Raw genomic sequence first — 16,439 nt, forward strand, 5'->3', positions numbered from 1 at the left:
ATCTGGTTTATTATTACAACAGACTGTGGTGGCTCAAGTGGTTAAGACTCCTGGTTGTAGATTGGAGTTCAAATCCCAGCACTGCCAAGCTGTCACGGCTGGGCCCTTAACACTCTCTGCTCCATGGCTGACTCTGCACTTTGACCCTAACCTTTAAAGTTTGGATATGGGAAGATAGAATTTCACTGTGCTGTACTGTATATGTTACAAAAATTAAGGCCTGTATTCCATTCTGTTTATTCTAGATTTTGATTAAATTTAATGGCAGAATAAAAGGAGGTTAGGTTCCTAATTATCCTTGTTTCCTTTTGAGTTTTCTCTTGGCTTGCCACAGAGTCATTACCTCTTGACCTTGATCCCATCCTATGGATATCCAACAAAGGTATATTTTCCGGTATGTAAGATTTTCTAATATTGTAATCCTGATCCTGACGTGAGCTTGAGTTGTCCCTATCTTCTTCCTTGTTCCCTTACTTCTTTCCAGGTCCACATTGAACAAAATATGTATACTGTAATTAATTGTATTTTTAATCACAAACAAACAAATATGACTACAGTATAAAAATTCTATTCATCATAGTCTAATATGTGTGCATATGATTCAGTGCCCCTTGGATGCAAAATTAGTACTTCCTGTATACCGCAGACACACGCTTGCTTTAAGATGTCTGCTGCTTGTGCAATGTGATCTGTAAATATACACTGGCAAAACACACACCCACATATGTTAGATGCACAACACTAAAATAAAATACCTGCTTACACATGCACTGTGTGAGAGGAACCAAAAGGAGAACAGCAGCATAAGCACAATCCCAAAATGATACTTAAAATATCTTAAAATACAGGAGGAACTTTTACTAACAAATGTTGATCCTGAATCTAAACCTTACTGAAAGCTCTGGTTCCTGCTGAGAGCTCTACGTAGTTTTAGTAATAATTGGAAAAAGTCTCCTGAAAGTCTCAAAAAAAAATAATTTTTTTTTCTAAGCGCTGTCACTGAACAATGATTGCTTTTCAATGTAATTTGATGGCAACATACTGATGAAATTTTGTACATTAACTTCTGACAAAATATCTTTCTGAATAATATCACTTTCTGAAAGTTTTAAGCTAGCAATAAAAACCTTGACGGTGTGCTTTTCTTGCTGTATTTCCTCCCAACAGAGTCTTAGACTGATAGTACTCTTAGTCTGTGACCTAATGAACCAGTATCAATGTATTTAATGACTAGACATATATTAGAATAAACACCATACAATAATAGCTATACATTTAATATATATTATAATAAACGCTATTGTGTATAGTGTGTCGTGTGTTCTGCACGGCAGTAATGAAAAGCAATACAGTTTGTTTTAGTGATATGATTCCTTTTCAATCTTATTCATGCAATGCTACTCGTGAGGGAGCATGGAATTGTATTCAAAAAGCTCATCTCAGGATTGTTTGATTAAATACCTCTTGACTTATCAAAATGCTAATGCACAGTGTGAGGTTTTTCTTGTTTTTTTTTCTCATGTAAATCTATTTTGTGATTGTGCACCATTAAGAGCTTCAAGAATTAAACAGATATCACAGGGAGTCATATACTGACATGGTTAATGCTCTTGATACTGAAAAACTGGTGCACAGAAGGACCAGGAAATATCCAGAGTGTACTGCAATGTGTCACAAAAATAACATCCAGATAGGCTGGCAACCCATTTATAGAGATGTTCTTTTTCTTTAGGATTTACAGTTTTACAGAAAATTGGGATTTATACAACAAGTCAGTGATTTTCTTATGATCCATAATAAGAAAACTGTGTCTGTCCATGTTTACTGTGGACAATCCATGTATCTCTGTTTAACCCTTTTACCAGTACACTGGCGATCCATTTTGCCAGCAGAATAGAAATCGACTTATCAGACATTTTCAATTTGTAGATGCTTATGAACAAGAACTTGGGGCATCTCAGGGAATGAAAACCTTGAACTGTCAGGCCCTAAGTTCTGTCATTAATTCAAAATAACTCTTCAATATTTCAATATTATCTCACATGAATTTGAATTGAATTTGAATTGCATTATTTTGACTTACTAACAATTAGTAATATTGAACCTATATTTGCTTAGAAATATAATCTGCTTCACAGATCAATAATAAGCCACTTTGTCACACAGTGGTTAGCATGCTAGTTTTGCAGCACTGAGGTTGGAAGTTTGACGCTGGTCACCGACTTCTTAGATGTGTTTATATTAGAAGATTTAAGTTTTGTTTATTCGTGATATAAGGTAAGATTATAAGGTAAGATATTAGTTTGTGATTTGCGATTGAGTAGATTTATTAAAGTTATTTAAGTTTTGTCCTGTAACTTTTTAATAACTGTGGTTAGCTTGTAGCATTGATCGTTACATTACATAGCTTTGGCTAAATTTAGGATACTTTATTTGAGATGAATATGTTCTTCTGTTTTCTTATTATTATTATTATTCTGCCACTGAAGTCAAGAACAGTACATAGGAAAGTTATGAAATTTGGCACACATGTAGAGGCCAGTCTTAGAAGTTATTATAGCAACTTTGGTGTGTCTAGCTCAAACCCTATAGCTCCACCAGTCCAAACAATTTGGGGGCAGTTTGGCACACAATATGTCTTGGGTGCTAATATCAGAACCAGAATCAGAACCACAGTGACACACACACACAGACATTTCACAACGTTTCGTGACAGTGCCACCTAGTGGCCACGAGATTTTCACGTTAAGTCCAGTATTTTACGAATGCAAAGCCATATCGCTACGAAACTTGGTATGGTTCATCAGCGACATGTTCTGAGCGCATCTGATCGGCTTGACTCCAGAATCGCTGCTTGCAGCTATATGTCTTGCAGCTATATGTATTATTATTATTATTATTATTATTATTATTATTATTATTATTATTATTATTATTATTATTATTATCAGTCAAGAATCAGAGGCTACACTGTGTACAGTTTTTTCCAGTTTTGGTGAAAGTGTGCCAACTGTAGCTTTCTTGGCTGACAGAAGTAAACCCCATGTGGTCTTCTGCTCTTGTAGACCATCCACTTCAAAGTTCGACATGCAGTGCATGCTGAGTTTCTGCTGTCATTCAGAGTTACCACAGACTTCCTGTCATATTGAACCATTCTTGGATGTTTCTTCACTGGAGGTTTGATTTCCATTTAAAACTAAAGACTGTTGTGTTTAGAAATCCTCATAAACCAAGTTTCATAAACCAGTCCATCAGGCACCAAAAAAAAAAAAAAAAGCATTTTTCTCCAATTCTGATATCTGATATGAACTTTAACTGAAGCTTTTCACCTGTATCTGCATTATTTCGAGCAATGTGTTACTGTTATGTGATGTATAAACATTATATATATATATTATAATGTTTATACTTATTACTGTGATTTATAATATCTGGATAATGTTGGTTATTTTTATGTTTTGTATAGTGAATTTGAATGTGCCAATAAAAATGATTCCTGATTCACTAGACAAAAGTTTTTGTTATAAAAACAAGCAGTAAAATCACAGCATTGTATCTTCATGACCATTTACTCAATGTGGCACACCAGAGAATGTCATTAAATAGTTAAGTGTGATGCAACATTATGTAATCAAATCATTATGATCAACTTTAATATCAGTATTTTAGTGGTAGTGTAATAACGTTTCTGTGCATGGTTTTGAATGTCAAAAGACCAAAATCCACAATGAGCAATGAAAAGGGTTAAATATGCCGATGTCAGACTAATGCAGGATTCAAAAGGCATTAATGAAAAACACACAAAAGGTAAATGATGCAAATAGACAGAATGGCAGGATTCACAAGGGAAAATTAAACTCAAGTGCTAGAGTACTTTATGTCATCTGCTTCACACCAGCTCCAACAGCGATAAACAATCACATATTCACACTTTTATTTATGTGTGAATATGCAGATTTATTGGCACTTTTGATTTTGAGAAGAAAAAGGCCAAGCGAGAGAAAAGGTACAAAATGCAGCAGAAATTTAGAAAAGGATTCCTCACTCTGTGTGAAGTGCTTAATTGCCTGACAATACTGATGGCATTTTAACAGCATTGGTTGTGCTGTCTTACTGTATATATAAAGATATTTGTTATTCAACACAACAATTTTCGATTTTTATATTAATTTGGATGAATGAATGATAAATGAATAGGTACACAATTTTATAATTGGTTCACAGCTAGTGTGGATTTAAACACTAGATAAACTAGCTTTCATGTGACTTAAATATGCTTTTGTGTGAAATGGCCTTCAGTACTGTAGCAACAACTAAGTTGTTTGTTGCTAAGATAATTAACTGTCTTATCCCAGGGCATGTGCTAAGAGGAGATCTCAGGAGATGCTCAACCTCTTCCAATTCTGGACTAAAATTAATTAACACTCCCACTGTATCAATGGATTTAAAATTTGTCACACTCCCTATTGTTCCAGTTCACCCAAGTCTGTGTAGCACATTAATTTATGACCATGACAAATTAGCTTGAGTACAAACACAGCAGTGCTATAGCGATGAAAGAACGATCCTAGGCAGTCTTACCTTAGTTTATGATCATTTCTGTCCAAATTTACAGTCATAACCAATCATACTGGTTTACTGCCAGTTTCTAGAATTATGCTCTGTCAAAACATAGATCATGATTATATAATTACATTTACATAACTGGCTACATGAATATATAGTAAATAAATAGTAGCAAACAGCAGATACTGTATATCAGGCAGGAAGTCAGTTTGTGGCACATTGTGCATACCTATGGTAGAAGGCATCACAACACAAAGTAGAATCTACCACTTTTATCAACCTATGGTGAGATAAAAATATATCTATTTTTCTTTTCAGTTTCCCTTGGTTCTATGAATTCAGCAACTGGGGACAAAGAAAGCCATTGCGTCAATGCATTGTCAAAGGTGGTATTTTTTTTACATTATGCATCTGGTCGATCTCAAGAGTAGAAAAAAATAAGGAAGTAAGAATTCAAGAATTTAAAGCAATCTCAAAATATATGCTTGTGTACCTGATACGACACATCTATCTGATTGCCATTATGGCCCAGCTTTAGGCATGCTGAAAGGCAAAAGCTGGCAACCAATAAACAAATCAGGAAATCTGGTCTTTTCATTAAAAGGTATTTTATATATTAAAATATATTTGTATATTGCATATTTGTTAGTGTTAGTGAGTGATTGCCAAATTTTCTTGTCTTGAAATTTGTATCATTACCCAATTTGTATTATTACCCAACTGTAAAGTTGTTTAGCTGGTGAATTCATAATAGTAAATAAGATAGTAAGTAACAGGAGGTGGTTTTAATTTTTTTTTTTTTTTTTACATATCTTTTGTATTTCATATTCGGTTTTACCGAGCGAGAGGTTGTTCTCCCTGGTGTTTCTGCCAGTGTGCTACCATTATCTAGCTCATTAGCAAGGACTTACACAGAAAGAAAAAATACATAAACTAGAAAATAAAACACACAGAACACAAGTTGTGTAATAGAAAATACTGTATTCTGTATTCATGAAGTATATCTAGGTATATCTTAGTTTATCTGTTTAGATACGTCACAGCTAACATTGGTGGATATGTAAACACACTGCTAGACATTAGCCAACAAACAAGACTACAGTACCTGATTACAGTGAAGTGCAGCATCTGAGAGATCACTAATGATATATAATAGTTATTTCGAGCTTATTGGTAATGTATGTAACCAGCATATTATCTTTCAGCACTCTGTTAGCAGCTGTAGCTCTCTAACAAAATAATATGAAGAAAAGTGCAAAAAATATGAGTCACTTATAGTATTACAGCTTAGTACAACTTATAGGATTCTTCCTGGACCCAAAGGTAAGAAAGGTCAATGCTAAATACACAAGAGACAGAGGAGGAACATATTGAGAGAAAAAAAATCACAGAGAAAGAGCTAAAAGCAGCAATCACCGCAGCATTCTATGTATCAGGAGAGAGAGCTAAGGGAGTCATTTACAGATCTATGCTTGTTCGAGTATTACTACTGAGACTGCAGAGTGGAGTGAAGGAAAAGAACAAGTGAATGAACTACAGTGGCAGGTCATGGCAGACACTCTCTGGATCTCTCTTACTCTTTTTTTTTTTTACCTTTTCTCTGTTTGATGCCTTCGGGTTTGCTGTCTGCCTGGTTACTGTTAAACTGTGATGAAAGACATGTAATGTGAAAACAAATGCATTGGATGAGAGACAAAAATCATGCATTAATAGTACTATTAGTGGGCTATTAGTGTACTGTATTTAACACTATAAGTATAAGTACTACTAAAAAACATCACAAGTGACTATGCATGAAATATCTAAATATTAGATATTGGTATCCATAAGGGAATTTAGATTAGCTATTCATCGCTAAAATTATGGATTTCTAAAATGTTGCCACTTAAGATTATAGGCAATGTTTTGCTATCAACCGATGTTGCATGGTCACGGGATAGCATCCTCCTTGCCCCATTTATCTCCATAGAGTATTTTGCAGCTAGTGTTCAAAAACTGGAACTCAAGCAAGTGCTAACAGAGATGCATTGGGGGCAGGAATCATGCGGCCTTGTGATCCGTTCAGTGATTGTACTTGTTAAATAACAAATCCCTGGAATGAATTCTAATCTCTCCTGCATACAAAGCAAAGTGTAAGAACAGTTAGCATGTCTGCAATGTGCACAAATAATTCTGTTTTAAAAACATCTATTGAAACCGTGACGTTGTTTCACACAAAAAGAGTATGGAAAGGAAGAAATATATATCTTTTTTTTGCCAATGGCACTGTTTTTGGGGCTAGTTTTAAGCCTTTAGTGTAGTTTTTGAAATGGAATTGGTCCGGAAATGTTGCTGAAACCTGGCAAGCCTATCAGATATAGGCTGTGATCTAGGGAACTACAGTATAATACAAGTCAACTATGAAATCCTTTTCACTTGAGGCTACGGCATTATAAATGTTATTCTGTCCCACCAAAATCCAGGTACCAAGCTGCTGATGACCATCACCCTACACTTCAGTTCAAACCTTTATCATGATACCAAGTTAGAAGCTCAAACACATTTCAAATCAAATTACTGGATGCACATGAATCACAGAGAACAGCAAACTGGGACAATAGATGAGGTCTTATAAAATACGAGTATGTACATCTAACAAAGGGCAACAGGTTAATTAAAAAACAGCTTAAGGGTTTTTGAAATGAACTTAAAATAGATGGAATCCAAATGACAAATATTATAACAGAGAACATCCGAATTTTGCTGAAAACATACAAATGAAGTTGGACTGGGTGTAAGCTATGAAAGTATCCTTATATTACACTCAGAAAATGATATATAAACCTACAAATACACCAAATTTTGATGTTTTGATCGTTTCTGAAAATAAACTTTGTAAAGAATTTGATTAACGCTAATGAAGGTACAGTGGTGAAACTGAAAACACCAACTTTTTGCTATAAAACTCATTTCTTTATCTCTCTTTATGCCTCATCCAAACTTTTGCACACAAGTTACAAAAGGAGAGACAGAGAGAGAGAGAGAGAGAGAGAGAGAGAGAGAGAGAGAGAGAGAGAGAGAGAGAGAGAGAGAGAGAGAAACGGGGGGGCAAAAAAGCCCCCAAAGGCTTATGAATGTCAGTCTAATCACAAATAGCATGTATAATAAGAAAACTAAAAGGGATTGCAAAATGAAATCAATGGGGCAGCAGATTTTAGTAAACATCTATTTTTCTGTGCAAGCATCTTACATCTTAATTGGCACAAGCCTTTACATTAGCAGTGTTCTCTTTGTCTCTGTGTGATTTAGTCCAGTTTTCCTCTCGGCTTCCTCATTAAGCTAGCCCGTGCTCAGCCAATGTGGCGGCCAGTAAGAAAACACAATTTAACGGCTAATTTGTGTGAACCAAAAACGGAGACGTGCTCAAACTACAGAGGGCGCGGTGTCATCTAGAAACGTGTTAATGAGCCAAATCAATTATTCAATTAATGGCTTGATTATGCCGTGGAGCGCTCGGTTTGAAAGATCAACGACTGCTAAAGGATAGGAAATGAGAGGACAAATTGGGGAAATGCACCTTGTGGCCCCTCTGCAACACATTAATAAAAATATCAGAACACGTTTACCACAGAGTTTTGCTAATGATAGGAGAGGTTATGTTTTAATCTCTTATATGCATTAAACATCTCACAAAACATCTCATTAAATACACATGTGGATATAAAACCTCTTTAGGGAATAAAGTGTAAGAAACTGCAAAAGTAAGGAAAAGTCTTCAGAATGAGCTGAGTGATTATGAAAATGATGGTCATGAGTTAATCTTCAGTGTGACTAAAAACTTTCTAATTGTGTATCTTAGGTCAAACCAGGGGAGAAAAATCTGTTTAAGAATTAAAATAACTTTTAAGCAATTAAAACTTAAAGGTACTTTTACTCGAATGTACTTTCACTTGAGTGGGTTTTAAATCCTGTCACAGTATTTTTTACTGCTAATTCACTTTCCTGATATTTACATTTTCCCACTTGTTTTGTCTCCACAGATGGTTTTGTTTTGACTCCACCAGTGGTAACTCTACTGTTTATTCTCCCTAGTATATTTCAAATCTCAGCAAAATCTTCACTGGCATCAGTAGAACTGGTGGAAACAGCTCATAATAATACACATTGTTGGGGTGGATGTGGAGGACGTCTCAAGTAATACCAGTAGCATGCTGTTATATTGGCTTTGTTCTCCCAAGCCTGTTGAGATATCAGCATTCAGGAGTTCAGACTCTAATTTGAGGAAACTAGAAGTCACAACTTAACACAGTATTTATTATTATTATTATTATTATTATTATTATTATTATTATTATTATTATTATTATTATTATTATTATTGTTGTTGTTTACAAATGAGGCTGTAAGAGTACCTCGCAATCTCCTATTTTGGTTTTATTCAATCTATTTAATTCCATTATTTTTATTAGTATTGCACTATTATCAACGTACTATCACAAAGCAGCTTTACTGAAATATGCAACTTATGTTTAAAATGCATTCCCATTTCAATTCATGTATTCCTATTTCAATTCATTTAATTCACAAAGAAATATTAGAAATATTATTATAAAGACTGATTTTATTCTACTGCTATTTTTTTAATAATGTAATAAATAATAAATCTGTCGAATAAGTGTGACTGAGTGGAGCTACAGAAGTCAAAAAAATGAGAATATGCCGATTAAAATTTATTTACAAGCTTGACTATGAATCACGTTCATGAATCGTTTCTTTTTAAAGTGATTCTCTTCGCAAGATCCTATCACTGTGACGCTGGATTCAGTGCTCTTAATCTGCATAAAATAAGGACACACAACAAACTTGTGGTAATAAAAACCCTGCTTCATGTTGTGTTATTTTACAGCACATTCCTCACTATGTTTTATTCCTTATGCATCATCTGAAGCTGTAAATGACATACTGTATACCTTTTTTAAACAAAGACTCTGCTTCCTTTTATTCATTATTTCTCTCTGTAAGATGGACAACCTTTGATGTTAATTTTACATGTTTTTTTAGGTTATAAATGTCACAAGTTGTGTGAAATACTGTAGTATGAAGGCTAAGGCATCCTCGTCTTTTAAAATTAATAAAAACTTTTCAGAATGTTAGGATTTCTAATTGTAATATAGGATATATTAAGTTCAGTAGCTAATAGATACAATTCTGGATTCTAGACACGCTGTCTGGTTTATCTGATGATCATGTAACAGTAAATTATATTTTATATTATGAGATTAATATATAGCATATATACAGTGATTAAATGGATTATAGATATATTTACACACTTTAACCATAAATTGGCAAATACTGTAAATTTGCTTCTTTCTAGAAATAAATATTATATATTCATAGACTATACCACAAACAATAGTGTATTAAAAGGATATAACTTATGAGTTTGTTGTCAGTACAACTCCTCAGACATGTATAAGAAAATAATGGTTAATACAACAAAACTACAGAATCCAGGTAAGATTATGCATTCATGCGATGGTAAAAACTTTGTAGGAGTCACAAGTGAATCACATGTATCAAATCATGCATATTACAAGAATAAAAGAATGTCACCGTGAAGGAATGTAACCAATATGCAGTTATCTAGCTAATATTATAAGTTAATGCTGTAGTCGTCAGAATGCTGCCAATGCAAATACTTCTTTCCACTAAAGTGACATTTTTCAGTCAATGATTACAGCACTGCAAAAAAATTACATCATAGCAAGCTACACAGATAAGCCATAACATGGTTCTCATTGTGCCACCAAAACAGCTCTCTCTCAAGTCATGGCACCAAGATATTAGAAGCAGATTTTTTTAGTCCTTTAATGTGGACAGTGGGACCACTACCAATCTGATTTCTTTGTTCAGCACATGGACAGGGATCTGCATAAGCACTGACCGATCTGTTGCTATGCAGCCCTATAAACAGCAAGCTGTGATGCACTGTGTGTTCTGACACAAACATTAACTTTTTTAAGCAATTTGTGCTCCAATGGCTCTTCTGTGGAATCAGACCAGATGTGCTTGCCTTCACTCTCCACATATCAGTGAGCATTAGGTGTCCATTACACTGTCACTGGTTCACTGGTTGTCCTTCCTTGGACCACTTTTGGTGGATACGACCCACTGTACTGCATACAGAGAACTCCATTCAAGACCAGATGTTTTGGAGATGATCTGACCCAGTCATCATAATTTGGCCCTTGTCAAAGTCATTCAGTTCCTTATGCTTGCCATTTTTCCTGCTTCCAGCACATCAACTAAAAAAAACAACTATTTACTTGCTGCATAATATATCCCAACTCTTGACGGGTGCCACTGGAACAAGATAATCAACATTATTCACTTCACCTGTCACTGATTTTAATGGCATAGCTGATGGGTACAGATTAAATATGGTAAAATTTATTTAGTATTTCCTATTATTAGACCACAAAAAAAGCAAATATATGAATATTAAAATGATTTCTGGATATTTATACTCATTTCATGCCTTTGTTCTACTGTCATATCATATTGCTAATTGTAAGCAATCATTTCTGGAAAGAAACAAAATGTCCCGCTTGTGAAATAAGATAATTAAAAGCTAAAAAAAAAGTTTAATAGTTACAGAAATGACAAGAAATTGGGTTCAATCTTATTATAGGAAATACTAGATAAATATGACTATATAGAATATTTTTGCTGTGAAGTTACTAACAGGAAATGTATGTGAAATGTTGGATCCTGGGAGTCTGTCTCTGCTTCTCGTTAATCTGTCTCCTGGACCTAACACGATGTGACGTGATTTGATTGGTGAAATAAGACATGGCCTTATTGTGACCACATAACAATGTGACCAACCAAAAACACAAACAAAATGAACAGAACATCCATCAAAAATGGAAGGAAATAAATAAAAGCATAAGGGGAGGAATATAGAGCCAAATACACAATTTATTCAAAAAGTTTAATGTAGTGTGTTACTACCCACCCCTGTCTGCCCTAAAACAAGTGACAAGGTGATTATTATTATTCGTGAACAAGAGACTGTAAGCAATAAAGTAGGCTATGGGGCACAAGTTATAGCCAATTCAATCCATATTTCAGAAGTCAGACTGTTGGCTTCCTCCGTAGCCCAGCTCTCCTGCTGTGTTCATTTGTGCTTGCATTGCCACGACTAGATTGAACGCAAGGTTACGGGTCCTTCATCCATTTAGAGGCATACGGGGCGCCTCCGCTAAAGCTATCCGCATCCAGCATCATCACTTAGAGGTTAACTGCCTTTCAAACTGCATCGAGGCCCTCAATTGCTAATGTGGAGCCTATTCAGTGGCAACAACTGATCCATCCCTGGTAGAAAATAGAGATTGGGGAGATAATGACATGGCTTGTACAGGATGAAAAAGGAGGAAAATGGATAGAAAGGGGAAGGAAACAAAACAGGGAGAAAATAGACTTGAACCACAGAGTGAATGGAGAAGAGGAAATCGAGTGGTTATTCTGAGGGAGACACTGTATGAGAGCACTCTATAATGTTAAATACCCCAATGTGCCAAATATTATACAAATAAGAAATACAAATATGACAAACTGATTTTGGTCACAAAAGATGGCTTTACTATTATGCTTTATGATCAGGAATTCTATGTATGAGATTAATTATATTTATATTAGTACTCATCCTTTGTGATAAGCTGAAACATTAACAAAATATCTCCTCTCGTAGACTTCCTAATATGCATTTAGATGGATTTATAATTTAAGAAGTGTAATAGTCCCCTTTTCATTCAAGGCAGTTTGTGTCAGGATCTAGCCCGGACTTTGTACAATGTGTTTTTTGTTTACGTTTCATGTTCAATGATTTCTTGGTGTGAATTAGTGTGTGAATGAATTAGTGTGTGAATTTGTGGTGTCCTGCAATGTACTGGGTATCCCATCAAGCATGGCTCATGCTCAGGGTTCCCATGATCCAGATCCACCAAAACCAGGAGAATACAATTATTAAAAATTAATGAATGAATGAATGCTGTTTTTTTCATCTCCTGAAGGTACACATTGGCTAAACTGCAGTTGTTCATCATAAGTAAATTCTTGTCTTCACTATGTTAAGTTTGCAATTGCTCTAAAATGGACTGGTGAAGGAAGAACCTTTCTCTGCACCACTTTGCAGGTCTATCCCAGGAGACTCTAGGCTGTGTAGTCCAAGAACATGATAACAGTTTATTCCAAGGCACAATTACACATACAAAAAACACACACTACAGACAATCTAGAGATGCTAATCAGACTTTGATGCATGTCTCTGGACTGGGAAGGACATTGGAGTACCCAGAGAAATCCTACAAGGAACAGGGAGAACATGCAAACTCCACACACATGGTGGACGCAGGGACTGAACCCTCAATCTTGGAGGTGTGAGGTAAACATGCTAACCACCATCCAACATGCCCCCAGATCCATTTTTCTATTTTCCTCTATTTTGTTCTGATCATACTGGGCACATTATATTTTGCAACCCGATTTGCTTGCTATTTCAAATTCAGGTTTCATTTGCCTGGCTGAGGTTAAAATATCTGGAGTTTTTTTTTTTTTTTTTTAATGTACCTTGTATTTCTTGTTAAGGGAAGGTTTTCTGCTACCTTAAGTAACTACTGCAGCAATACTTCTTTATTGAATCTAGGGAATTTAACCACCTGAAGGACATACAGGTTAATACAATGCATACATGGTGTTCCCTCATGAGTTATACCGAGCAACATGCAACATTTATACTGTAATATGCTGAATTGGAAGCAGCTTCGGTCCTAAAAGTTTTCCTTTTATCATGATAAAGAAATGCACAATGCTGTATATTCCCATATGTGTATATTATATTATGCATATATTGCATCTTGTCTATAAATTGTGTAATCCAGGTTGGAATTACAAGGGATTACAGTAATCTCAGATATTTTTTATAAAAGAATTACACAAGGTTAATGCATGTATTCAAAGGATAGATTAGAAATATTCAGTTTGTCGCTTCTCCACTCTCAACCTAGTGACTTGAGGATAAGATCAAAATGACTGACTGTCATACGGCTTAGGCACTGGGTTATTATAGTAATTACCAAAGCATAATCTCCATTCTCTGCACTTTCTCAGACGCCATTATAACTGCAATTACTGCTTTGTCAGAGTTAACTGTGTGAAAGATTATAGAACGTGTCTGATGTTTCCCTGAAAGCAGCCTTGGCTACATCTCCCTCATTAAAAATCAAAAAGCAAAAGTTAATGCTATTAGGATTCATGAGTGGGATCGAAATCACTCAGTCAAAGCGCAGGTTCGGGTAGCATGGTCCACGTACCCTCCAAAATTTTAAGGCAAATCAAAGTCAATAGTCTGGAAATGAGATAGGGTGCAGACAGCATGACACAAATTAAGTATGAGTGAACGTGTGGCAAGTGCTCCTTAAGATTTCTCTGTGAGTAGGTAATTGTTTTTAAATCTTAATGACAGAAAGCCCCTCTGGAAACAAGAATACAACACTGTGTATGGCTTCTCTTTACTCTACTACTAATAGACCGTAAAGGATTTAGCAGCCCTTTCAAACAGGAAGGGGAAATGAACTCTTTCCAAGGAAATCAGGCTGCAAAGATGAGTAGTAGTGAATGTCCTTGAGACAAGTTCATAAATAGAGAATTTAATATGATATGAACATTAGTAGGGCACTATGTAGTATGAATGAAATCTGGCTGAAGGGGCAAAGTGCCAAATTTTGCAACATTTCAGCCATCAAATCAGTCATGCGACTTGGTTTAGGTAAGTATTGTGCTGTGATGTGTGTCAAGCTGATTTTACAGCCTGTGGTTATTTCTTTTTGTAATATTCTACAATATATTGTTTTAAATAATACCTACTTCCCATTGCAAGAGTGGGAAGCATTAACAAACTCAAAAAGCATATATCATATTTATTTTATTATTAAAAATTTTATATCATACTATAAAAATAATTTTAAAATATTATATTTTAATATAATAATATTATAATTTATTATTTTTTTGCTATTTTAAATATTTGTAGTATATAGCACTTTTTAACCAAATATACTTTTATTATTATTTATCACATTTTTCAGCACAATGCTCATGTTTTTTATTCTCATTCATCAAAGTCTTCATTCATGCAGATGATATTGTATTTTTAGTCATAGCTTATACAGGGATTTGTATTGTGGATGGTCTATAAATAAATTAAAAGCATGTCAAGAGTCTAGACTTCCATTTAGTTCCCTGACATGAGAAAGCCTTCAAGGCCAATGCATTTAGGTTTTATTGCTAACATTTATTGCTACAGTTTTGTCTTTTAAACTTCAAGAAAGAAAAAAAAACATCTTTATTGCTTTTACAAATATTAAAAAGGTGTTAAAGATTAGGCTTTTTCTAATTAGATTAGGTCTAGATTGTCCAGAATGAGGTCTATTAAATAAAAAAGCTATTAAAATACAATTATGGGGTGTTCAAAAGATTTTTACTGGCTGTGCATATACTGTGTACTGTATCCTGAAATTGATGTTAGTAATGTTATATACACGTAGTTACAGTGTCACAAGGTAAAATATTGAGTTAGATTAGAAATATTGTCAAATACTGTGCAAGTAAAAAGCTTTATTTTCCACGAATAGCACATGAACTATGATGTCCGAATGTAACCTTCAGGACTATTTCAAGAGAATTTTAAAAAAGTGCAAAAAGATTTTATACAGAATTTCTAAAATGACATTTTCCAGGGTTCCCATTTAGGGCTTTCAAGTATAACTGACTTGTCACCACAGACTCACACTGAGATCCTTATTATTAGATCATGTACTATGAATTAGTCGATTTATGATCAGAAGTCCTGTATTCTCCAATTATTTATTTAAAATGATACTTTCAGATGCTAAAACATATTTTCCAAAACCAAGACTTTAAACAACTGTATGAATCTTTCCCATAATTGGTAAATAATTTTGAATTAATTTTTGCCTTAAGATCTTGAGTGTACAGTGTTAATAAAATCGTTAATCACTGTGAAGATATGATGAGACAGTGTTTCATATTAGAGTGATACATTACAGATCTTGTGATGGTTGATTTAAAGTGCCTATAAGACTAGTGCAGAAGTACCACATGCCCCGTTCCCCCCAAAAAACGCATGGTTTAGACTCTTACCTTAAACTTGGCCATGGCAGGGTCCCTGCTATACCTATCTATGGTGTGGAACTTGGTGGAGTGGTTGAGTTCATGGTAGAGCTCTGAGTGTCTTTTGCGAGTGTGCATCACTTTCTGGAAGGAAGGTACAAAAAAAAAGCAACAAAACAAAAAAAAATAAACAGAATAAATGTGAAGGGGACAGAAGGTGATGATGGAAGAGACAGACTGGGAGGCGGGGTATATAGCTGGCAACACTTGCCAACCTTTATTATTACAATGGAATTTTTTAGCCTTAACTGAGAATCTAAATGGCAATAGAATCAGTGGCACAGCAGGGTATTTTTGGTCAGCAGCATTCTCCGTAGGGGACATTCTTGTCCTGTGTCCTGATTTAATTAGAGGTGGTTTACAGCTAAGAGGCAGCCTAATAGACATGGCTGTTTGCCACTAAATTTAGATAAACCTGGGTCAAATCTCCCTCTGAAGTCAAACTCCAATTAAGCTTAAGAGTGCATAGGTGCTGTGACCTCATACTAATCTTTTGTCACCGGATGCGGTAATGGCACGAGTGACCAGTTATTATAAAACTGATTAAGCTTTTGTTTTCAGGTAGAAACACCATGCAGTGCTGTCCAGGATGGTAGAAGAAATGAAAAGCGGCTGGGGTTGTTAGTAACATACCTTTG

The 16,439-nt window shown here is 34.9% G+C and overlaps 1 protein-coding gene across 8 annotated transcripts in view; it reads right to left on the reverse strand.

The window, feature by feature from the left end:
• Positions 1-16,439, reverse strand: part of adgrb2 (adhesion G protein-coupled receptor B2) — a 371,126-nt gene that overhangs the window by 8,772 nt on the left and 345,915 nt on the right. For 7 of the 8 annotated variants that reach the window (XM_047816852.1, XM_047816848.1, XM_047816851.1 and 4 more), the window contains one exon: positions 15,772-15,885. The exons of the other annotated variant lie outside the window; for it this stretch is intronic. In XM_047816852.1, coding sequence (XP_047672808.1) covers positions 15,772-15,885 — 114 coding nt within the window. The remainder of the gene's footprint in view (positions 1-15,771; positions 15,886-16,439) is intronic. 8 annotated transcript variants of the gene reach the window in all.

Source organism: Tachysurus fulvidraco, chromosome 7 (genome assembly GCF_022655615.1).
Source record: "Tachysurus fulvidraco isolate hzauxx_2018 chromosome 7, HZAU_PFXX_2.0, whole genome shotgun sequence".
Classification (NCBI taxonomy): domain Eukaryota; kingdom Metazoa; phylum Chordata; class Actinopteri; order Siluriformes; family Bagridae; genus Tachysurus; species Tachysurus fulvidraco.